The sequence below is a fragment of the Rhinatrema bivittatum genome, chromosome 3 (genome assembly GCF_901001135.1).
Source record: "Rhinatrema bivittatum chromosome 3, aRhiBiv1.1, whole genome shotgun sequence".
Classification (NCBI taxonomy): Eukaryota; Metazoa; Chordata; class Amphibia; order Gymnophiona; family Rhinatrematidae; genus Rhinatrema; species Rhinatrema bivittatum.
In genome coordinates, this window is record NC_042617.1 from 200,305,814 (window position 1) to 200,330,005 (window position 24,192).

The window sequence follows — 24,192 nt, forward strand, 5'->3', positions numbered from 1 at the left end:
GGCGGGGCCGGAGCGCGCGGCGTTGCGGGGGCGTGTCGGCAGCGTTTTGGGGGCGGGTACGGGGCGTGGCTACGGCCCGGGGGCGTGGCCGCGCCCTCCGTACCCGCCCCCAGGTCGCGGCCCGGCGCGCAGCAGGCCCGCTGGCGCGCGGGGATTTACGTCTCCCTCCGGGAGGCGTAAATCCCCCGACAAAGGTAAGGGGGGGGTGTAGACAGGGCCGGGGGGGGGGGTTAGGTAGGGGAAGGGAGGGTAAGGTGAGGGGAGGGCAAAGGAAAGTTCCCTCCGAGGCCGCTCCGATTTCGGAGCGGCCTTGGAGGGAACGGGGGGAGGCAGCGCGGCTCGGCGCGCGCAGGCTATACAAAATCGATAGCCTTGCGCGCGCCGATCCAGGATTTTAGTGGATACGCGCGGCTCCGCGCGTATCTACTAAAATCCAGCGTACTTTTGCTTGAGTCTGATGCGCAAGCAAAAGTAGGCTGATCGCGCTTCTTTTAAAATCTACCCCTTAATGTAGTAACTGCTGTGCAGTGCAGGTTGCCCCCATGCCTTCTGTCAAGGGTACTATGGGAAGTAATTTCACTTCCTGAGTAGCTTTGCCAAATTTGTTAATTTTTAACATGTTGGATCCCTGTTAAAGCCTCTATACTAAATTGTAATCTTCAGTTATCCATTTTCAGATTTTGGCTTCCTTACTCTGTTACACCTTATTGCTGTTGACAGATTTGTAGAATTAAGATGAGTACTTTACTTTACATTTTGGGCCACACTTGCTTCTAGAAAAACTCATCCCCAGAAGTTACTCCAGCTTTTTGTGTAGTTTGGCTTAAGTGGACTCCATCTTCCTTTTCAGTGCTTCATAATTACATCTGTCAATTTGGGCTTATTTTTAAGAGGTGGAATAATTTTGAGAAACTTTAAAATGCTTTAATTGATTTAAAAGGGATATCTTAGACTGTCTTCTAACTGCCGACTGGGTTATGGTTTCTGGTAATGCTGACTTGCAACAAATTTGTGTATGAATACATATGCAACAAGCCCATTGTTAAAATTCAGTATTATAACATTTTTAAAAAATAGTACTTTAACATAATTTATTTGGCAGCAGCGATGGTTTATTGCTAAATTGTTGAAACATTTATTTTACTGCACTCTCAATGTGCACATTTTGCAGCAAGCTACTCGGATAATTCCTCTGCCTGTTTGTCCATGCTTCAGACGCATGACAACTGGTCCAGTCTCCAGGTGCCCACCCACAGCAGCATGCTACCCATGAGCCATAACTCTGGCACACCTACCAACTCCAGGTATGTATAAGTGAAAAGCATGCACATCCTTAACGTTTTTAAGACTAGGGAGTAAAATGTGTCTTGCATATCCTATAGATTCACTGGTCAGATGGCAACAAATCCTTCTCGAGCACAGGTGCTCTTGCAGCATAAATGGCCTGCTTTCAGTTCACTGCCTCAGATTTGTTCTGTCTCCCAACAGAGAAGCACTCTTTGATACAAGGTGCTGGGTTTAGGTTTTGCCTTAACATGTAACAAATAGTTTGGTTAGCCCATCAGTTCTCTTCAGCTTACACATATAGCTACATTTTTCAGAGTTCTATAATTAGGTTTTCTGTTCAGGGAACACTAAATTTCAGGGCTGAAGTCAATGGCCGAATTTTCATAGACCTGGCTGAGTCTAGAGACTAGTAATTTTTGATACCTGCCTGACTGCAGTAGGAGTGGAGAGCAGAAGGGCCATTGGTAGTTGACAGCAGGCTGTTCTGAAAATGTGTAGTAGTAATAGGGGGTGTACAATAAAACATACATCAGCCTTTCCCCATGTTGGTTCAAATTAGTTTGTCACAATATATTACGGCTAGTGTTTCATGCCAATGTCAGAATAGATGTGACTCTAGTTTGTGGATGTCTAGAGCTTGGGCCCAGAATTGGGATAATCTTGCAACATGGCAGTTGCCGACTGCTGTCAGCTCAGGAAGGGGGTGCATTAGTGTTGACAGTTTTGTAACCCCAAAGCTTGTGGCTGTACTGGAAGAATACAGACCCAACTAGCATTAAAGCAGGGCATTGAGAAAGTAGAAAAAGCTATGAGCTTTACTAGTATGTTGCCATTAGTTTAATAATTTTTCTTAGACTGACTGCAAATAGAAAAATACAAATATGACAGCAGAAAGACTATATGGCCTTCTAATCTTCCCTTTCATAACTTCTCAGCTCTACAGTCCATACCTATCCCTCAGATACTCCTGTACTTTTCCCATGCTTTATTGACTTTAGATACTGTCCTCCACCTCCATTGGGAAGCAGTTCTATATATCCATCAGCCTCTAAACAAATTTCCTTAGATTACTCCTAGAAACATGATGGCAGAATGACCGTATGGCCCATCTACTCTGTCCATCTGCCCAATCCAATTTAGTTTTATAATTCCCATCACTCCCTTAGATTCCATGTTTCTTAAATTCAGATATTGTTTGTCTCAAATACCTCCACTGGGTCTCACCAGTGACTTCTACAAGGGCAATATCTCCCCTTTTTCTGTTAACCATTCTTATCCCTGTGCACTCAAGCACATTTCTGGCTTTTGCTGTTGTCTTATCCACCTGTTTGGCCACCTTGAGATAATCAGATAGGATCAGCTCCAGATTCTGCTCTTGATTCATACATAGGATGTCATCCTCCTATACCATAATGCTCCTTTTTTGTTTTTGTAGCCCAAATGTATGACTGTTAAACTTTAAAACCTGGCTGCCAGATTAGACCATTCCTCAAGTTTTAATTGCTTTTTTTGCTGTATTCCTCGTGTTTTGAATAACTTCCTGGCTGTCTACCTGTTGCATATTTTCATTCCTGATAGTCCTCTCAGCACTATCACTTATGTTAAAAGAATGGATCAAAGGACTGATCCCTGCAACACACCACTAGTGGTAAATAGTTAACTCAAGTTTGTAACTATCACTTTAAGGCCTACACCAAGGGTGTTCACTTTATCACTTTATAAGTTGTCTATGCAGAACCATGCCAAAGCCTTAATGGAATAAAGTATGCTACATCCAATTCTCTCCTGATCCAATTCTCTGGTCACTCAGTGAAACAAATTGATCATATTTGTCAGACAAACCCTACCGCTGGTAAAACCATGCTGCCTCAAATCTTGTAATCAGTTGTATTCCAGAAACTGCAGCTATTTCATTAATTTGCTCACTACAAAGATCAGATTAAAACAGCTATAGTACCCAACCTTCTCACTCTTTTAGAAAGAACCACATCTACCTGTCTCAGTCTTTGAACTACTCCCAACTCTAAAAAGCATTGAAAAGGTCATCCAGCAGAGCTGTCATAATTTCTCAGAGATCAAACAGGATGGTCAAATGGAGCCTGATGTGTAAAACGTATGACAAAGTTTGTAGAAACTTTGACTAGGCACACTGAGCATGCCCAGCATGCCCTTTACCATGTGTTCACGTGAGGTCCCTCGTCAGTCTTTTTTTTTTTTTTCGCAGAGCTGTTAGCAAAAAAACAAAAATGTTTTCCATGAGGCAAAAAGCATCGCGGTTGGATTGAGCTCTAAAACATTTGGCTATCTCTCTTCGAAAGTCTGTCACCGGGTCCCTCTGTGCCTCCCCAGAGTGTTCCCAGTCAGGGCTTTTGGCATGTGGGTAAGTTTCCTATCATGGTCAGTTCCCCTCATGGTGGTGGTGCCTCGGGGCCTGGCTTCCATTGCTGCCTGCCACCATCATGCGATATTTTTCCCATTTGTTTCACCCCAAAATGACTACATCTGGCTTCCATAGATGCAACCAGTGCCCGATGATCATGTCTATCACTGATCCTCATGAGGTTTGCATCCTCTGCCTGGGTGCATTGAATGACATCTGGGGTTGCCTCTTGTGCACCTAGATGACCCCGAAGGGATGTCTGCTTAGACTTAAGATGGACAACCTCTTCAGATCAAAGAAGTTCAAGGCATTGGAGGATCTTGGAGCTGCACCCATGGCCACCACACAATCGATATCGGCGGGTCCGTTGAGGTGGCCGGTGGATAGGGGTGCCGGAAACAGACCATTTATCTCCTCCAGGCCGAGGATGTCAGGTTAGTTGTCCTCTATATCAGTACCAGGGAAAGACTGGGTTGAGTATCGTAGGAAGACCAAGAAGCATAAACACCATTCACAGTTGATGCACAGGCTTTTGCCGCAATGCTCCCAAAGCAACCCCATTGTGAGGAGCACCAAAACCTCCATCGATGTCCACAAAGGTCTCCACCAGTCCTGGTGCCAGTCTCTGATCCACCATTCTCCCTCACAAGTCCAAGGAAGATCTGGCCACCCCATTCCTCCTAGTCAGGGTTGGCATTGGCAACATTTGATGAGGAGCTGGAGCATCAGGTCTAGCTAGCAGTGGAGCGGGCACTGCAGGGCTTTGGTCTGGAACCAGAGCCAGTGCCACCTGTGCTCATACTGCTGCTGGAGAAACTCAATGTGCTTGTCTGTGCCTTACCAACCCAGCTGCCATCAGTTCCCGAGATGGCACCAGTGCCCGGCAGGTCAGAGGCCTCTCCATACTGATACGGTGGCTGTTGCCGGCTCCTCCGAGGAAGCTCCACTGAGGCCAGCGGAGACACCTAGGCTGGTAGTCTCCAGTTCCATCAGTGCCTGCATCTCTGGATGTTGTCCGAGCACCTATGGCCCCATCCCCTGTGGTATTCAGTGAAGATGAGGGTTCCTAGGCCCTTGGAGGCATGATCAGATGGAATCCTCAAGGATTCAGAAAGTTCCCACCTGAAGATTTGACCTTTGCAGGGTTTATCAAGGTGATGGCTGAGGCTATCCCATTCCAGCTTTTGACTGAAGAAGACACCAGGCACAAAGTGTTTGAGGTTCTTCAGTTTGTGGAGCTTCCTAAGGAGATCGGTACACAAGATCCTTAGAGTTGCTGCTGAGGATTTGGGAACACCCCCTCACGGTGCCTCCCATGTATAAGAAGGTGGACAGGGTTTACCGAATCCAAAAGGCTGCCAGATTTGATAAGCATTAGCTGCCCCACCAATCAGTGGTGGTCGAATCTGCCATTGAGGGCCAAGCACTCTCAGACCCACTCTCCTGCTGTCCTGGATAAGGACCACAGAGCGTTAGATGTTCTTGGGAGGAAGGTGTTCAAGGCGCCATGCTTATTGCTCACATCGCTGCCTACCAGCTCTACATGAGACAATTCTTCAGACTCCACGAGTGGTTCCTGGACCAACAGTAGCGAATCGGATTTTCCACCTCTGGGGGAGCCCAGATGTAGATCTGTTCACGTTCCTCTACAACCATAAGGTGCCTTGATTCTGCTCCCTGTCCAAGTCAGATGGCAAATCAGCCTCAGACACCCTTGCCCATCATTGGGGCAGGGGTCTTCTATATGCATATCCTCCAATTCTCACTGGGGCAAAGACTCTCTTGAAGCTTCACAAGGACAGAGGGACTATACTCTTTATAGAACTCCAAAGGTTTGAATTAATGACTGTTTCATTGCCCCTCATTGGCTGAGAAAGGTCTGTTTTTCCGCTCCATTCAGAAACCGATCAGTCTGAGAACTTCCCCAGATCTCATCATTCAAGATCAGGGCCGGCTGTGGCATCCCAACCTCCAGGCCCTGTTAACAACCTGGATGTTGAGAGGTTAATCCTGCAACCTCTTGATCTTTCTGAGGATGTTTCTTGGGCCCTGGTGGCTTCCAGAAAGCCTTCCACTAGAAAGTCCTACGGACTGAAGTAGAGGTTTTCCATGTGCTGTGAGCAGAAGGCCCTAGATCCATTCTCCTGCTCCACACAAAAACTGCTTGAATACCTTCTAAACCTTTTGGAGGCTGGCTTAAAAACTAACTCCATTAGAGTTCATCTTAGTGCAATTGGCGCATATCACCATGGTGTAGCTGGTATACCCAGCTCTGTACAGCCTATAGTTGTAAATTTCATGCAGGGCCTGCTTCAGCTGAAGCCTCCCTTAAAGCCTCCCACTGTCTTGGGACCTTTAGCGTGGTATTGGCTCAGCTGATGAAAGCTTTTGAGTCGCTGCATACCTGTGACCTGAAGTGTACCTGACCTGGAAGCTCCAGGTTATCATGACAGGGTGGTCTTGTGTAGGCACCCTAAGTTCCTGCCTAAGGTGGTGACTGATTTCCATCTTAACCAGTCAATCGTCCTGCTAACTTTCTTTCTCAGGCCCCATTCATACCATGGTGAATGAGCACTGCACAGTTTGGATTGCAAGCGAACCTTACCCTTCTACCTGGAGCGGACAGAAGCCCATGGACAGTCCACCCAACGTATTTCTTTTGATAGGAATAGGTTGGGTGTTGCCATTTCCAAACAGACTATATCCAATTGGCTAGCAGATTGCATTTCCTTCTGTTATGCCCAGGCGGGACTACATCTTGGAGGTCATGTCAAGGCTCATTCTGTCAGAGCCTTGGCAGCATTGGCCCACTTGCAAGCAGTTCCCATGGAAGAGATCTGCAAGGCTGTGATGTGAAGTTCTTGCCACACATTCACATTCCACTACTGTCTAGATAGGGAAGGCTGACATGATAGTAAGTTCGGCCAGTCTGTCCTCCGGAATCTGTTTGAGGTGTAGAACCCAACTCTCCCAACCTAGGGCTCGTTGTTTGGGTTCAGGTTGTCTCTCCCCTCTGGTATCAATAATACCAGTGTTGTGCCCGTTGGCATCTGGTTAGGTGTCTGTCGGTCCTCTTTTCTGTTGGGGAGCAACCTGTAGCTAGGGATTCACCCATGTGTGAGGACTACTATCCATCCTGCTTGTCCTCTGAGAAGGCAGAGGGAATGTTGACTGCAGAAACTTCATGTGCTATTGGTAAGATTTTTGGATTTACTGAAGAAGTGCATAAGTCTTGAATTTCTTAAGAGGGTTAAACTGGCTATGTTGTGTGAAGGTTTTTAAGGTTAGTATTTGACTGCAAGTGTTAGCATTAATCCAAAGTCTGTTTTCCCATAACACAATTATGTGAGCTAGTAAAGGTTAGTATTTGCACATATTTGTTGAATTTGCAAAGGTCACGTGATCTGCAAGATTTAAAATATAGGTTTCTGGGCACCTAATGAATAGTTTGATTCTTACCCTTCCTAGTCACTTTTTGTTTACCTCTATTAGGAGGAAAATCTTCAAGATAACCCTGATTTTAGTGATCGATTAATTTTAGTCCTTTTGCTCATTCACAAATAACATAAGTAGTCGCCTAGTAACCACATTTTAAAAACCTTAAATTTAAGACTATTGAAGCCTAAGACTTAATTTAAAAAAAAACCCTTAAATTGACATATCCACTCCTTAGCTATTAACTTTAGCAGCTCAACAAAATTAAAATAGTCCCATCTCACTGCTGGACTGTCTCTATCAGTTTTCCCAGAGTGCCATGTGTAATTAACTAAGAAGTATGTGTGTACCCAGTACAGAGCTCCTGGTGCTCATAGTGAGTCCAATTTCTGGAGGCCAGAGTGGCTGTCCTGGAGTTGCTGAGGCAGGTATATAGAGTGGACCTAGCGGAATGGTCCCAACCAGTCTAGCACCTCTTGTGTTGCTTTGGAGGAGCCAGATCACCTGTCTTTTGCTTTGGTGTGGCAGGAAATGCCCTTATAGCTAGGACTCTGTCCAAGCGATGCTTTATCTTCATGCATGGTGTCTCTAGGGGCATGTGTCCAGGAGGCAAGGGTTTGGACAGCCAATGTAGTTGGTGATTCAATCATTAGGAATGTAGGTAACTGAGTGGCTGAGTGTGAGAATCATTTGGTAACTTACCAGCAAGGTGCAAAGGTAGCAAACATCACATGTCACCTAGATTAAGACTTAAGAGTACTGGGAGCTAGCTGTCACGGTGTATAAAGATCCAGGAGGTCAACTTAATTAAGTTGACTTAGAAAATAGCCACTGCTATTACTAGCAACGGTAACATGGAATAGACTTACCGGTAGTTTTTGGGTACTTGCCAGGTTCTTATGGCCTGGATTGGCCACTGTTGGAAACAGGATGCTGGGCTTGATGGACCCTTGGTCTGACCCAGTATGGCATTTTCTTATGTTCTTCTTCTTATGGAGGTTCTGGAGGCTAAATTTAGAAGTGAGATTAAACTCTCAATTTTCAAAAATGGGACTCCTGTATGAAAGTAATGACAGGTTTCCAGAATCTCATCTCCATAATTTAATGACTTTAAGGGAGTATTTACATTGAGAGGTGATGTCAATCATGCCTCTTTCTAGTTACAGCATGAGCCTTGGCGAATGGTAATGGACAGTATGCCGGACATTGTGCAAATTGTATACAGCACCTCCTAGCTTCTCCCCTCTTGAACTCCTCTTCTTCCAACCTCTGTCTTCTGCCCAGGCTGAGTGCAACTGTATTCACAGGGAACTAGATGTGACTTGCTTTGAGTGTGGAGCTCTGGCAGCCACATGCCGTGGCCAAGGTAACTGAGCCAGCTGCTATCACCACCACCTACTTCTCTCTTCACCTGGACTTTGGATATAGAGGGATCTGGTTCACTGGTAGTTCATGTATGCCTTTGCCCCCCAATGGCTGTATAAATACTCTCCATGTATGCATTTCTTGCTTAGTGGAAATCTGTTCCACACATGTGTGTGCGCCTTGGTCTTATATTGTCAGAGATCTGACAATATAATGGGTGTGTGTGTATCCTATTCTGAAATAGGATAGGATATTAGTACACAAAATTAATACCATAATTGGCACTAGTCATGGTCCAAAAAGTGCAGGCTCTTTAAAAAATAAATTTAATTAAAAAATTAAATTTAACATTGCCATCAGGAATTTTAATATTAGCTTAAGCCTTCCATGCTGGAACTTACAGTATTAAAAGTCCTTAAGTCATCTTTGAACAAAGACATAACACTCGGGCCTTTTTTTTTTTTTTTTCAAGCGGTTCTTGCTGGCATCTTTTTCCTCCGCCTGCTTGATTTGCCCTGTGGTCCCTCAATCATGCATCCTGCAAGCGAGTACCAGTGCCTATTTTTCAGAAAGATAGCACTGATAACATTATAGGAAGGATGATTTGTTTGTGTTTGATATTTTCTACAAGAAGGGTTCGTGAGCATTTTGCCCCATGAGGCTAAAATAGTGCTGCAGTTGCTTTGTGTTTAGTTCACATGATATACGGAGGCAACGTTTGGAACAAAAATGTCTTCCTCTCTCCCTGAACTAGTAAAGACTAAATTTCATGAGGGCCATGGCCGTATCTCGGGCAGAGGGCTTTTGAGATGCGTAAGGCTATCTGGCCATCTGTGTTCACTTGCCAGGCATTACTGTTTGGATAAAGTCTTGTTGAATGCCCTCAGGGAAGTAGTGGTCTCATGGGTGGTAGCAAGCTAGTGAGTCCTTCCAAATGGCGTTCTAAAATGCTTTGGTAAAGCCACATAGAAATATGGACTGTATAGCCTGTCTGCCAAGTTTCTCTCTATTCTGCTCATCTCCAAACTGCTCAGCTTTACAGACCCTGCCGCTCTTAGATATCTTCAGCTTGTCCCATGCATTCTTAAAGTCAGATACTGTCCTTCTCTATCTCCCCTTTCCCTCCCACTCTCCACACCTTCCTCTCACCCTTCTTCCCTCCTTTCCCTCACCTCACTAAGAGGACAACTTCTGTCTGGTAATGAGGATCCCATCGGCATTGCAGCCTTCTCGGCACCATTGGCAGGACAAATGTCCTCTGCTGGCAGGGCTTAGTGATCCCTCCAGAGGTTGCAGCTGTCCTCTCTGTGCCTTTGCCCATGCCTCCAAACAGGACTTCCTGTGCCGGTGGGGGTTGGGATTCCCACCAGCATTGAAGTGTTTAGCATCATTGCAAGTGAGCAAAAAAAAAAAAATAATAATTCTGTGGACTGATTTGGTCAAGGGCAAAAATTTGGCAGGCAAGAAATATTTGCTCTGCAGGCCAAATGTGGCTCATGGGCCATAATTTGTTGCTGGTTCAGATCTTTGTCACTCAGTGGTTTATAAGGAAGATCATGGACAATTTTAGTTATCCTCTGTACTGTCTCCATCCTGTTGATCTGGGATATTTTGGGTTGAATCTAGATTTCTTGTTTATCTAGTTTAGGTTCATTTTATAGTGTTTAGCCTGAATTTCAGATTCTTTCCAAGCTGAGAAGTTAGAGTAATGCTGGGCTGTCAGCTATGAGAGCTCCTGTATGGCCAGAGAACAATCCATTGTTTAGCCTGCTCATGAGAAACTCCAACTGGTAGGAAAACTTCTCCTGTCATGCAATGAAACTGTCATTAATTCAACCTTTTGGGGTTCGATGAAGAGCACAGGCGAGACATCTGTACCAAAAATATAGATCAGTTTAAATAAAAATCAAAAGGAATGGAGTAGCTTAGTGGTTAGAGTAGTGGACTATGAACTAGGGCAATCAGGATTCAAATCCCCCTGCTGCTCCTTGTGACCCTGGGCAAGTCACTTTACTCTCCGTTGTATCAGGTACAAATTTAGATTACAAGCCCTGAATGTAATCTGCTTTGAAGTGCCAAAAGGTAGAATATAAAATTAAAAAAATACATTTTGGAATAAACAAAATTCAGTAGTGTGGGTTAGGTTAATCACCTTGTTTGAGCATAGAATTTGCAGGTTCATTCTCTCCCAGAGAGTCCATGCTTTCTGCAGTTGCATTAAGCATGAAAACAAGATTGACATAGTTTGTCGCCTGATACTTTAAGAGGATGTTTAAAAGTATTGGTTAACCTTTCTCTCCTCTAACAATGTCATGTGTGCTGAAACTTCACTGCAATATGGTGATAGACATCTTTAAGTGACTGTATTTACAAACTATTATGTAAACTTGTTGGTGCTAAATCTATATTGGAATGTTTACTGAAGGTCCATATTCATCTGAGGAATAAAACATGCAAGAGAGCACAATGTAATGTATCTGTACATGGGCTCTTCTCATACTGTAAGTACTTTTAGTGCCTAGTTGGCATTTGACAAGCCACTGTGAAATACGTTGCAGAAGTTTAATATTGCTGAACTATGCTGCCTTGTACTAAACTTTTTTCGGGTATTCAGAAAATTTTACAGTAATTAAGTGCAATCTGGTAGTCTTGGACAAATCATACGCAGTATATATTCCTATAGTCTGCTTCTATTTGCAAAGATTAGACTGGAAAGCACCAGGCACACATTTTCAAATCCGGTCCCAGTCATTGTGATAGTTTGATAATAGCAAATGATCTATAGGGGTGTAACACAAATGATGTAATCTAGTGAATATTACCTTCCATAGGTTAAATGTCTAATTTTTGTTTTTATGACAACCTTATGGTTTACGTCTTATTCTAAATTTGAGTGTATCATTAATGTTGCTGTTGTAGATATGATTTTCTCTTAATACTTTATTGTATTACTATTTTGTACTTTAAAGGCTTAATCTAGTGTAAACTACTTTCATTAATGCAAAAAAGGCAGTATATTAAGAATGAAATAAACTAAACTAATGCTATGACAAAGTACAGCTGTCAGTCGGGTTTGCTAACAGTATTTTGTTTTTCTTCTGTTGCAGCCAGTATCCCAGCTTGTGGTCTGTAAGTAACAGCACCATCACCCCAGTGTCTCAAGCAGGAGCGATGTCAAATGGACTAGGCACTCAGTTCCTGCGCGGTTCTGCAGCACACTATCCATCCCTTCCCCACTCTCTACCCACACCTTCCTCAGGATCGCCACTTTATGACAGTGGAACCCCTGACATTTCTGACAGTCAGTACGACGCCTCGGTGCACACCCGCCTGTTATCTACATGGACTCCAGTCACGCCACCTTCCATGTAATCCTCAACACTTTAAGGCAAACTGATTTCCTGCGCCAGTATCTTTCTATTGACTGCCTTTTTGAAGTATGAAAACAGTATCTTGGAAAGGATGTACCCCAGAAAATGAACATTTTAGTGTTGGTGGAGCAGACTGTTTTTCTCAAAAGAAAAGATGTTGGCAGTTGAGGAATACTTGGCCACCCCATTGTGCTGTCAGGTCTGCTCAATCTGACTTTCTCCCTTCCTCTTCCTGCCACTAAGTTCTTTGTATTTTTGTATTCTGCCACTGTATTGACTACATTGGCGGCATAAACAGTTTGTGAAATAGTAATATCTCCATAAGCAAACCTTACTGTCAAAAGATGGGTATCAGCTGAAGTCACAAGAACAAATTACACAAGCAGTGTAGACAAATGATACACAAGTCGCAATCTTGTCTGCTGATGCAGAAAAGCTGCCTTGGCAGAGGCTATTTGTTGAAAGTCTGTGATTAAAAGCAGGTGACAATCTTGGTAACACTATGACAATTGGATAAAACCAAGAAAATTAGTAAAATGGTTCTAAATGTAATAGGATTACATTGTTCCAGTTCTTGCATTGCCTTGATAAGTTAGCTTATGTTCGATCCACTTGGACTCAAACAATGCAAACTATAGCATTTCCTATGCTAATTGTAAACATAAAGCTGCAACTTTTTGTAGGTTTTTATACCCCTTCTCTCCCCCACCCTTAAAGTTTTTTGCTGTCAACTTCATTTCCTTCAGCTAAAGTCCATTAGAACTATTTTCTACCTATTAAGGCTTGAAGTTTTGTGTATATTGCTTCCTAAGTGTTGCTATATCAGTTGTTCAAGCAGTACATTTGGATGCAATCCAGTTGCCAAAGAAAATGACAGTGAGTACACAGGTTACTTGGAGCATTTCCATGAAGTCTCTTCTCTCATGGATGGTATTTTTACTCTTGTTAGTTTGTATATAATTAGTTAAAATGTGCCAGGACAATCATTCATGGAGAGCACCTCTGTATTGCTAAACTATCAGTCGTGGGGAATGTAACACTTTAAATTGGGGAATGAAATCTACATGCTCTTAAATGTACATTTCCCTGCCTCATACTTAATGCTTTTGTAATGCTCCTTTTTTGACATGAGTAGAAAATAGAATTCCAAATGGAAAAACACTGTGCTAAATTAAGCTATAAGAGCAGTGAAAGTGTTAGAAAATAATTTCACCACATCCTCAGACCTTACCTCCAGATCACTGCTTCAAATTCAACTTATTCTGGTAAAGATGTAAGAAGGTAATCTACATAAAAGAAATTGTTGATCCTTAATTCAGTTCCAGGGCCCATAGGCAAACTCTTGCATAATACCCCTCTGATTCTTAATCTGAATTCTGCTGCATACCTTCTCAGATTTGTGACAAGGACACAAGAGGGAGATAGTGCTCATGGTATAGCATTGTCCATTTTTCAGTAAGCTTTTAGATTTGCTGTACTGAAACTACTGCCTCTGGCATAGTGTTAGTATGCTAACTGATAGTGATATAGAGGAAACACTGACTATTTATTAATACTTTTGACAGCAGTATTATACTAAATAAATAAGGTTGTCCTATAAATACCAATCTGTCTTCTGTTAATAAAAGAATCATGTAAAAGGACATTGATAGGGTTGGTAAAATGATAAGCTGTTTGCAATCATGAAATGAGATCCCAAAAGTGAAAACACTCCTGTATGCAAGATTCACTTAGTACTTCACTAACAAAAAACACATCTAAAGATGGGGAATGTGATCATATAGCAAGCACAGATTGCATATTTTGGTATAATCATTGGTCACTGCTTCAGAATTCAATAATTTTTTTTAAAGCAAATGAAAACTTAGTGAGACTGATCTTAAACCTGTCTTGTGTGCTAACACAAGACAGGTTTGGTCGTTAAAATGCACCGAAGTTTGGTCGTTAAAATGCACCGAAGGAAATATTTGTCGTTAAAATGCACCAAATATGCACCGAATATTTGGTCGTTAAAATGCACCGAAGGAAATATTCAAGCCCTGAATACACACTGTCTACTATTAACAAATCATGCACTCAAGAGTGTCAGTTCTTTCTCTGCAAAAGCTTCTGCTTGAGAAGGCAGGCAAAACCTACTGGGTTTTAAATGCTGCAACTGGCATGAGAGATCCTGCATTGATGACGCAACACAAGTCTTGTGAGAATCCAAACTGCAGAAATTGCCCAAAAAGATTGAATTCCAGTAAACTGGGATCAAAAGACCAAAAAATCAACCACAAATAGGTTACTGGTTATTACAAACACTCAATGAAAGAAATATGGTTTAGGCTTTTTTTCATTGAGTGTTTGTAATAAATAACCAGTATACTATTTGTGGTTGAGAATCTAAACTGACCATCAGTTATAGATGCAGTGAGATTTTCTTAGCCATGTAAATTGCTTATATGCAATAAGTGCCTAGTCTCTTTTGCTGTGGAAGGTGTGATGTGTACTCCTTGGCATATACTGGAAAGGCCTGATAGCATTCTCTTACTGAACTAATGACTCAATTAAAATCATACAGACTGTAACAGAAGGAACATGGTGTATTGTGTCCCTGTAACCTGATATATGTGGGATGCACCAGTTGCCCTGTTTGGGTTAGAATGAGCACCAAAGCTGTGTTAACACTAAGATACAGGCACCAATAGTCCCACGCTGCTTCTCACAATTGCACTGGACTATATTGGAAACAATTAAGCTACCTATGTGGGAAGGTGATACTAGAATAAGAACAGTATTGGATTCTCTCATGGGACACTGTTTCCCCATTGGGCTTAAATGAAAAGATTGCTTGGCACGCTTTGATTGCTTATAACATTTATTTGGCATTGTGTTCACAAATTTTTAATTTCTTTTTCAATGATTTTCCACTGTTATTACATGCTTATTGAATATAGTTTTTTAAATGCCTATAAGCAGTTGATGTGACTTTGTAAATCTTGCTGCATCTACAGCTGATGGTCACTTTGGATTCTCATGAGACTGTCATGTGTTGCATCAGAGGAGCTGATTGGATAAGGGATTTTTTTATGCCTTTCGCAGCATTTAAAACCCAGTAAGTTTTGCTGGCATTCCCTAGAGGAAGTCATTACAGAGAGAATTGTCACTCTGGCATGCAAGAATTAATACCAAACCGTAAGTGGTCAGGGCTTGAATATTTCCTTCTGTGCACTGTGTAGTATTAGCATTCCTCTATATAGCAGAAAGTACTTAGAATACTTTTCGACTGTTTCAGTGGTCATTAAAGCTGATGCTAATGGTTTCTTTTGTGTCCCTGATGAAGATCTACTTAAAACACCGAGCCAATGTTGGCTCATGAGAGACCTTTCTTAGGACAATTTTAAGATAAGTCTCACAAAGTTTTTGTTTTTGTGGGGGTTTTTTAAGCAAATATTCTTGAAAAATTCTGAAGAGGTAACCAACGACTGTACACTAAAACAATAGATACAGGCCATATGTGCAAACTGCTTGCTAGATGGTCACATTCACCACCTTTAGGTGTTCTTTTGTGTCAGCAAAGTACTAAGTGAACCTTGCATACATGAATACAATCATGCTACACCAGAACTAGAAGTCGAGAACAAACTCACCCTCAGCTACATCAAAATTCTAAACTCTTTGCAGTGTCATGCAAAAGTGACAATTCTTAAATGTAAGGAACAAAGCCTAAAATTTTGGTGTCCTTTAATATCAACATCTGTACCAGGTCTACCTCCTGTCCTGGTCAGTTCTTGAGCACAGAAGGCCATGGATTATGCAAGGGCCCATGACCACTTGCAATTTCCGCACAGGGGGTGGGGGGAGGAGTCTTTTCAAGCCCATAAGGTTGTATTCTCCAGGACTCTTCTGTACACCAGTCTAGTCGTAAAAGTTCACTTTTCATTCAAAAGCTGTTCAAATTAAGTTTTCGTGGACTGGTGAACTTTGTTTGCCTGCTCCCAGTTTATAGTACACATCTCCAAAGAGGTCAGCTCTTAGGGAAGGTACCTTCCTGGGGCCCATCCAACACCTTTTGGCTCTGTAGTTATTCAGTTCTCCACTCTCGTCTTAGTGGAGTCTCTGGTTGCTGGATTTAGTCAGTACTCCTGGAGATTTTCCTGGAGCAGGTTGCTTTTTCTCTGGAACCTCTCAAGACAATCCTCTTTGCGGCACCATGGCTCTGAAGATCTACCTTCTTTCTGGGGGTCCACTGCAGTTTCTTCATACAACACTTCTCTTCTGGAGACCCAAGCTTTTATCCCTCCTGGGCTCTGGAAATTTTCTCTCCTTTCAGGCATCACATTGCCCAAACTATCAGGCCCCAGTGGAGGGACATAATTGCCAAGTGTTCTAGGCGGAGACAGACCTCCCTCACTTCTGTGCTAAGCCTGATTCTTAATTCTCCCTATGTCAGAGGGGTGCAAGAGTTTTAATACATCTCCCTCTCAATGGAGAGTGGTACACCACACTAACGCCCCTACACTACCTCTTGCAGCGACAATTGCCATTACACTAAAGGCCAAACACTTGTGTAAGGGGACTCTAAAATCTGACACTTACTAGCAGAGTTTTATGTAAAGAACTCCCATTAGACCAATTCGGGTGTCCTTTGAAGTGCATTTATCTATTGAAGATGTCAGTTATGGTATTCAAAGCAATTCAGACTGTTTTTTTTGTATGTATTAAGTTAATTACTAAAATTTTTGTATAAAAAAACAAATCCTTGGCTTTTCATTTATTGATGTAATTAAGGTGCTTCAGCTTGCAAAAGAGTTGAGAAGGCGATATGGTAGAAGTTTATAAAATCATGAGTGGGTGCAACAGGTAAATAAGGATGGTTATTTACCTTAATACTAAAGCATGGGACTCGACCAGAAGATTTAAAGCAAATAGTGCAGAGATGGCCAAAGCAAGAGCCACAAAGCGATCTGGTTTTCAGGTTGTCCACAATCAATAGGCATATTTGCATGGCCTCCCTCCATTATATGCAAATATCCACGATGAGTATGCATGAGATCTTGAAAGCAGACCTGTTTGGCTCTTGTGGACCAGAGTTGGCCACTCCTGAAATAGAAAGTACTTTACTTTTTCACTCTGTTCACTATCAGGCTAGAGGATGTGGTCAAGGCAACTAGTCCATAAACCATTATTAGTCAAGTAGACTAAAAGCTATTGTTAGACCTGGGAGTGAGAAACAGGAAATGAATCTACTTATGGTATTGGCCGGGTGCTCGTGACACAGACTGACTACTGTGGATGACAGAATGCTGGGCTCAGTAGATCTTCCAAAAATGAATTGGAAATAAACCAAATAGAATTGAAATTGTTTTGAGTTCTATGAAAAATACCTTACTTTACTTGCTAGAATAAAGTTTAGGATATTCATATAGGAGCAAAACACACCATATCATTATTAATGTATTGTCATCCCTTCTCCCCTGTGTTCCAACACAGCTGATGCTTTGTAGGCTAATTCTCCTCTGCAGAACTCTTCTATGTAGTGTCACCACTTCAGAACTCAGTCATTGCTCAAGTGGGTGCTTTTAATCCTGCAGAGAGCTCAACAACTGGAAGTAAATACCTCGCTTCCCTGCCACCTGTCCATCCCTGACAGGCCCTTCTGAAATTCAGCCTGGCATTTTCCATAGCAGCCAAGCTGTAGTTCATAAAGCGAGCCACCAAGTGATTAGTCCATGGCTCCTGCCTCTGGTTTAAACACTGAATCCAAGTGCCTGTGGGCTTGGTTCGAGGGAAAGCAAACCCTTACTGCCACCACCCACCAGAGCTTGTAGAGGGACGCTTAAATACTGTGCCTTGCCCAACTACAACTACATCCACCCACCAGCAGTTTCCTCTTCAGACTCTAACCTGTTTGGCAATCCAGGGTTTCCACAAGTCCTCTCCCACCTCCATCGATATAGGCCCTGGTTCTGGACTATCCTCCATGTCTCCCTTGGCCTTTAGTACTCCTTCTTCCTGTTCCTGTCCAGCCCCCTCACCAGGCCACTTCCCCGGCTCCTCCCAGTCTACCTGGGTGTCTCCACCCTCTTGCTTAGGTGCAGGTCTGGGAGTCAGATGTGGCTCCCAACAGTCCTAAAGGTGGTTCCTTAACTCTTCCCCAGGTATACACTCTCTGCCCTCCTCGAGCGGCTTGCTACTACTGCTGTCGCCAGAAAAGCTGGGTTTTTTTCTCCTTTCCTGGTACCACACAACCCTTGCCAAGTTTTAAAGGTTGCCAAAACTCCGTTGCTAGTCTTAGGAGACTGAGAACCATGCAAGTGTTCCAGGATGATGTGGCTAGGCTTGCCAACTAGCTCCAGCTTTTCAGGACAAGTTGACTAGTCCTGGTTTTACTACTCTGCTGGCAGGGACTTAGTCTTGCTTTCCATAGCCAATGGAATAGAGAGAGAGCAGAATAAGTTCCAGCATGCAAGGGGGTAAAAACTGGCCTTTTTCATGTTAAGTCTACTCCAAATGTTTTTGTTTCTTTAAATTTCCAAAATTTGAGTTGGCCTAGCTTCATCTCTCTTCATTATGGCACACAACAACTAAAACTTCAAAAAATGTGGGCTGTTCTTCTACAAGATGTGCTTATCAGTCCAACATGCAAAGGGCTTGTTGTGTAAACACTTTACATGATGTACCTAACTGACCTGTCTGTGCCCAAATGTTGCCCAGCATCAGCAAATGCAGAAGGTAGAAGCTAAAAAAATTAAACTTCTCAAGCCAACGGCACACTAAAGAGCAGGTGCTTTCCTAAATCAGCATGAAGTGAGGCTGCCTTTAAATGTCCTGATGCAGCAAAGTCTCTATTCAGGCATTATTCCCCCTCTTCTAAAAAAGGGAGAGAAAGTATCTCTGCTTACCATAAATGGTGATTTCCATAGGTAACAGGTTCAATCGTCATAAGCATGTGGGTGATATCATCCAGCGCCACCGCCTTTCCTAGTCAGCAGAGCTTTTGCTCTAGTGGGCAGAGGTGGGAATTTTCACTTCAGTGTTGCTTTGTGAGCCCATTCCCCCCAGTATATTTTAGAGCTAAATCTAACTAAGTAGTAGATTCTCCAAAGATGTGGGCAGGTGTTCAGTATGGCTAATTTATCCTGCTGTCTCAGAAAATACCGTTTTATGGTAAACTTTCTTTTTCCATTGATAAGCAGGTTTGAATTAGCCATGACAGGTGCGAAGTCCCAAGCTGAGGTTTGCAGGGGACCATTTACGGAATAAGCAACCTGGGCCCTAAGGAGAGTAGTCTTCTAGTGAACAGGCTATGCAAAACTGCTTGTCTGAATTTGCTAGCTGTTTTTTTGAGATAGTGTCCAGGCCGTAATGGGAATGTAAAGATATGTACTGATGACTACATTGCAGCTTTGCAGATGCCACCCAATTTGCAGATGAGCCACTGATGCAACCATGGCTCTAACTTCCCTTGTAGTAAGCCAAGACCTGTTTATAGGCCAAGGTATGAAGGGCTTCGGGAAGAATGGAGGTAGCACAATGGCTTGAGTAATATGGAATAATGGCACAGCCTTTTGGCATAAACTTGAGGTGGGTGCAAAGGACCACTGTATTGTGAAAACAAAAATTGCATATAAGGCAGAGAATGAACTAAAGCCTGAAGTTAAGGTTACAACTCCCAGCACTATTACTTTCTGTGTTAGAAATTTGAATGAAGCTGTTGCCAGTGGTTCAAAGGGCGGCTTTATCAGTTGTGCCAGGATTGCATTTAGATCTCATAGAACGTGAAGTTTTACAACAGCTGCCTTGATATGTTCACAAGCCTTTCATAAATTTTGACGCTAATGGATGAGTGGAGATCTTCAAACAGGGTAAGCCTATGGCCAGATTCAGAAGATGAGAGCAGATAATTTAATAACTGTTTTGGATCACCATGTGAATGGAGCCAAATTGTGTTGACAACATATGGAAAATCTTTTCCATTTGAAACCATAAGCTATCTTAGTTAAGTTTGCTGGTGGACACTATCTTCTATGCTTTAGGTAAGGATAAGTTGTGTTTTTTCCTTTTAGCACTAACTCCAACATCCAGGCTGTCAAGTTGAGAAAGGGAAGATTTGGATGAAATAGACGTCCCTCTTGAGTTAACAAGCATGGGTCTGATCGAAGAGGTATCTGAAGATGACTGGAGAGCTGTACTAGATAAGCAAACCAGACTTTTTTAAGCCATGCTGAAGCTATAAGGATCAGATAGGCCTGGTCCTTCGTACTTTGTCCAGCAGATTCAGTGGAAAACCATCTATGAGAACTGTATTCCAGTCTAGCAGAAAGGTGTCCTGAGTGGATCAAAGTTTGCTGAAAGAAATGAGCAAAACCTTTCTGTTTTATTCTGACATACATAAGTTAATTTGCTGGAAATTTCCCAGCGATTGCTGAAGGGAGCATTTGTGTCGATGAAAGATATTGCTGAGGCGATTTGCCAACATGCGAGCTTCAAGGAAGGTAGATTGCTTGCAGTACAGCTTAATGACTGCATACCATCTCCCATCTTTTTACCTCTTCTTGGCACAGCATCCAAGATCGTGTGCTTCTTTGTTTATATAGAACAAAGCTACTTGATTGTCTAGATGAGAATGTCCTTCCCTTGAAGGAGGCAAGTGTACCTTATTACCCTCAACTCAAGGAACTTGATTTGAAATTTTCGCCAGGAATGACCATGAGCTCGGGTGGGGAGGGGGCCTCAACCCTTTTGTGGAGGCATCTAAGTAACTAAGGTTACTTGAGCTTGATGCAGTGGTCCTCCTTCCTGTAAAATGAACATATCCAGCCCTCAACTCTATTCTTGCTTCATTTCTTTTGAAATCTCTGCGTTGGTTGTTAGAGGCTGAGTAAGCTAGTCTTATTGTAACTGAAGGCCCCACTATCGGTGACACATGTGCAGGCTGCAGGGGAGTCAGCAATACTATGTTGATTCCTGCTGCCATGTAACCAAGAACAACCCCTACTTTGCTGGCAGTTTATTGTTCTGTGTTCAATATTCTGTAAACCAATGCCTGGAGAGGTTGTGCTCGATCTGAAGGAAGGAAAGTTCTAAGTGTTTCTCAATTCACAAGGAAGCCCAACAACTGTACAAGACTTATTGATTTCTCCAGGGACGTTAAAACTCCTTCTTGGGCATTTGCTGTCGCAAGCTATTTATCAGTCAAGGGAAGACCTAGATGCTCTGCTGGCAGAGGCCTGCTGCTACTTCAGCTAGGAATTTAGTGATGACATCCTACAACTGAGGCCAAAGGGAATCACTTTGTAGTGATGATAACAGTGGCGTGCGCTGCCATTCTAAGCAAGGGATTCAGTAAATGCACAACATCCTCACCCTCTCCCTAGCCTAATCATATTATTTTTCCTCCCCCCTCCTCTGCCATAATTGCCTAACTTTTCCCACCTTCCCTTCCTGATATAATCGCCTAACTTTCCCTGTCCCCACTACCCCCATCCCTGCCCCTTCATCCCGAAGAGTGATATTTAGTGTCCCAAGAAGCAAGACTGAAGGCCAAACTGAAATTTTGCTGGTAGTGTGTCTGTGGTATAAATCTGGAAAGACTCAGTATTATAAGGGTTTGCAAATGCAAGAAGCAACCCAAAATACTTATTTAGCTTTCTTTTATTTCATTTATGTTATAATTCTTAATCCCACACACAAAAAAACTCTAGGTCCTTTCCTCCCCTCTTCCCAATATCATCCTCAATCCTCCCCTTCTCCAGCTCCTCCTTTGCCCTTTCCTAAGAACAGAGTTTATATGAAAAAATGACATTCATAGTACTGCCTTCTGAGCTAAAAATATCACAACATGTATATTATATTTACAGGCACTGGTATTGTGTCAATGAGAAAACCTTGTAAAAAAAAAAAGTATAAAAAGACACTTGGAATCTATATGGTCTTAGGCCTATTGTAATAGGTGCTGTGTGTGGTCTTGGCCCTCAGAAAGCCATGAGTAAACTGAATTACACTAACAATATAGTATGCCTCTTGTATCCAAACAGCACTAACTGCCAGCAGTCAATCCTATCTAAGAAAAAGGCAACCATGAAAATATTACACCAGGCCCTAAATCACCAATACACCTCCTCTTAGGAAAACAAAACAAGCAAGGCTACTCTAGATCAGTATACAGAAACTATAAGCTAGCAAAATACCTCACCTTGGTCATGCAAAACACAGACCCTCACCGAATACAGAATAGAGATACCATAAACGTATAAACACACACACACACACACACACACACACACTCTCTCTCTAATGTTAATTCTCACACAACTGAGCACTTTAAGGCTCACAGGCGTGCTCCCTCACATACAAGCGCTCTCTGGCAGGCTCACATCCTCACTGCTCTAGAACATAATACGCCCTTATACTAGGAAGTGAAGCTTGGAAAACAGAACAAGATGTCTGCTATTGATTCTGACACAGAAACTACCTGCTAGCAGAATACCTCAGCCTGCTCCTACATGCAAAACACAGCCAGACCCTAACCAAATCCAGAACTGACCATGTATTGGAAATAGACCACTGGCCAGACTCTGCCAGTAGTGTAATGCAGGAGAAATAAAAACCAATGCATTTACTGTACTGTACATAATAGAAATATTCAGAGATGCACATTTCCCAAAAATGACTGAAAATGAAAATTCTTCCCACTTTCATTCTCAGAGAAGCAGAGCCCACAGCAACTGCAGCTCATCCCTTCCCAGGCCCCAGCAGTCAGGTCCCTCGCCCCTTCTCCCCTCGGTCCCCAGGAGGCGAGTCCCTAACCCTCGTCTCCCGCAGTCAAGTCCTTCACCCCCTCAGTCCCAAGCAATTGAGTCCCTCTCTCCCCCCTCTCCCCCCATAGTCCCCAGCATTGAATCCCTTCCACCTCTCCCCTCCCAATCCTCAGCTGTCAGTGACTTTCAAGCTGAGTGAATGGTGAGCCTCAATCTCCTTTCCTTCCCTGAGTCCCCTGCAGTACCTCTGAATCAGGCCCTGAACCCCTCCCCAAGCCCCAGACTCGGTAGACATTGTGACTGTCACTAACCTTCAGCAGTTCAGACTCATACACCAGGAATCCTAACAGAGAGCAACTACTGTTGCTCTTGCCTGCCTGCCTCACTTCACTCGCAGGAACAGCAGCCTCTTCCCCCTCTGCTCCGCATGGGTGTAGGCATCGCAGCTTTCTTAAGGTCCGGCACTGCCAGGTCCCGATGCATCTGCTGCAGCGTTTTGCACGGGGTAGAAGGTGGGACCTTATTTCAAGCTGAAGCAAGGTCCTGCCTTCCTCCCCTTGCTGTGTTTCTTCCTGCAATGCTCTGACTGCACACAATAGTAGACTTGGGCTGCTTCCTACCTCCAGGATTGGCCCCACCACAATGAGGCAGTCCCCTGCTCTGCAGCTCTTCTCCTTCTTATTGGCCCCATAGCTGCTGCAATCAGGGTCCAAAGCTGCTGCAGGCTGTCTTTGCTATTGGCCAATGGCCACACAGGTAAATGAGAACAAAAAGTAGCTTAGGGCAAGGGATTCGCTGAATTTCCTGAAAGCACTGACCGCATAAGAACATAAGAACATGTCATACTGGGTCAGACCAAGGGTCCATCAAGCCCAGCATCCTGTTTCCAACAGTGGCCAATCTAGGCCATAAGAGCCTGGCAAGTACCCAAGAACTAAGTCTATTACATGCTACCGTTGCTAGTAATAGTGGTGGTTATTATCTAAGTCAACTTAATTAATAGCAGGTAATGGACTTCTCCTCCAAGAACTTATCCAATCCTTTTTTAAACACAGCTATACTAATTGCACTAACCACATCCTCTGGCAACAAATTGCAGAGTTTAATTGTGCGTTGAGTGAAAAAGAACTTTCTCCGATTAGTTTTAAATGTGCCACATGCTAACTTCATGGAGTGCCCCCTAGTCTTTCTATTATCCGAAAGAGTAAATAACCGATTCACATCTACCCGTTCTAGACCTCTAATGATTTTAAACATCTCTATCATATCCCCCCTCAGCCGTCTCTTCTCCAAGCTGAAAAGTCCTAACCTCTTTAGTCTTTCCTCATAGGGGAGCTGTTCCATTCCCTTTATCATTTTGGTAGCCCTTCTCTGTACCTTCTCCATCGCAATTATATGAGAACAAGCTACTACAAAATGTAGGTATTGCCAATTGGAGGGGTGGATGGGGATGTGAACATAAGCCTTCTTTAGTGCTAGAACACAGATCCACTCCCATTCTGAATGAAGGGAAGGATTATGTGGAGGGAATTCATTTGAATTGCTCTCAGGGTATATTCTTGTTCAAGCTTCTTAAATTCAGGATTGGTCTTGACCACCAAGATTTCTT

At 43.1% G+C, this 24,192-nt stretch overlaps 1 protein-coding gene across 1 annotated transcript in view; it reads left to right on the top strand.

Moving 5' to 3' along the window:
- Window positions 1–16,548, top strand: part of LOC115088538 (T-box transcription factor T-like) — a 32,184-nt gene extending 15,636 nt beyond the window's left edge. Inside the window, exons 4-5 of the mRNA XM_029596798.1 lie at window positions 1,172–1,304; window positions 11,575–16,548. Of these exons, the coding sequence (XP_029452658.1) occupies window positions 1,172–1,304; window positions 11,575–11,839 (398 nt within the window). The 3' untranslated portion in view covers window positions 11,840–16,548. The remainder of the gene's footprint in view (window positions 1–1,171; window positions 1,305–11,574) is intronic.
- The last annotated feature ends 7,644 nt before the right edge of the window (window positions 16,549–24,192 follow it).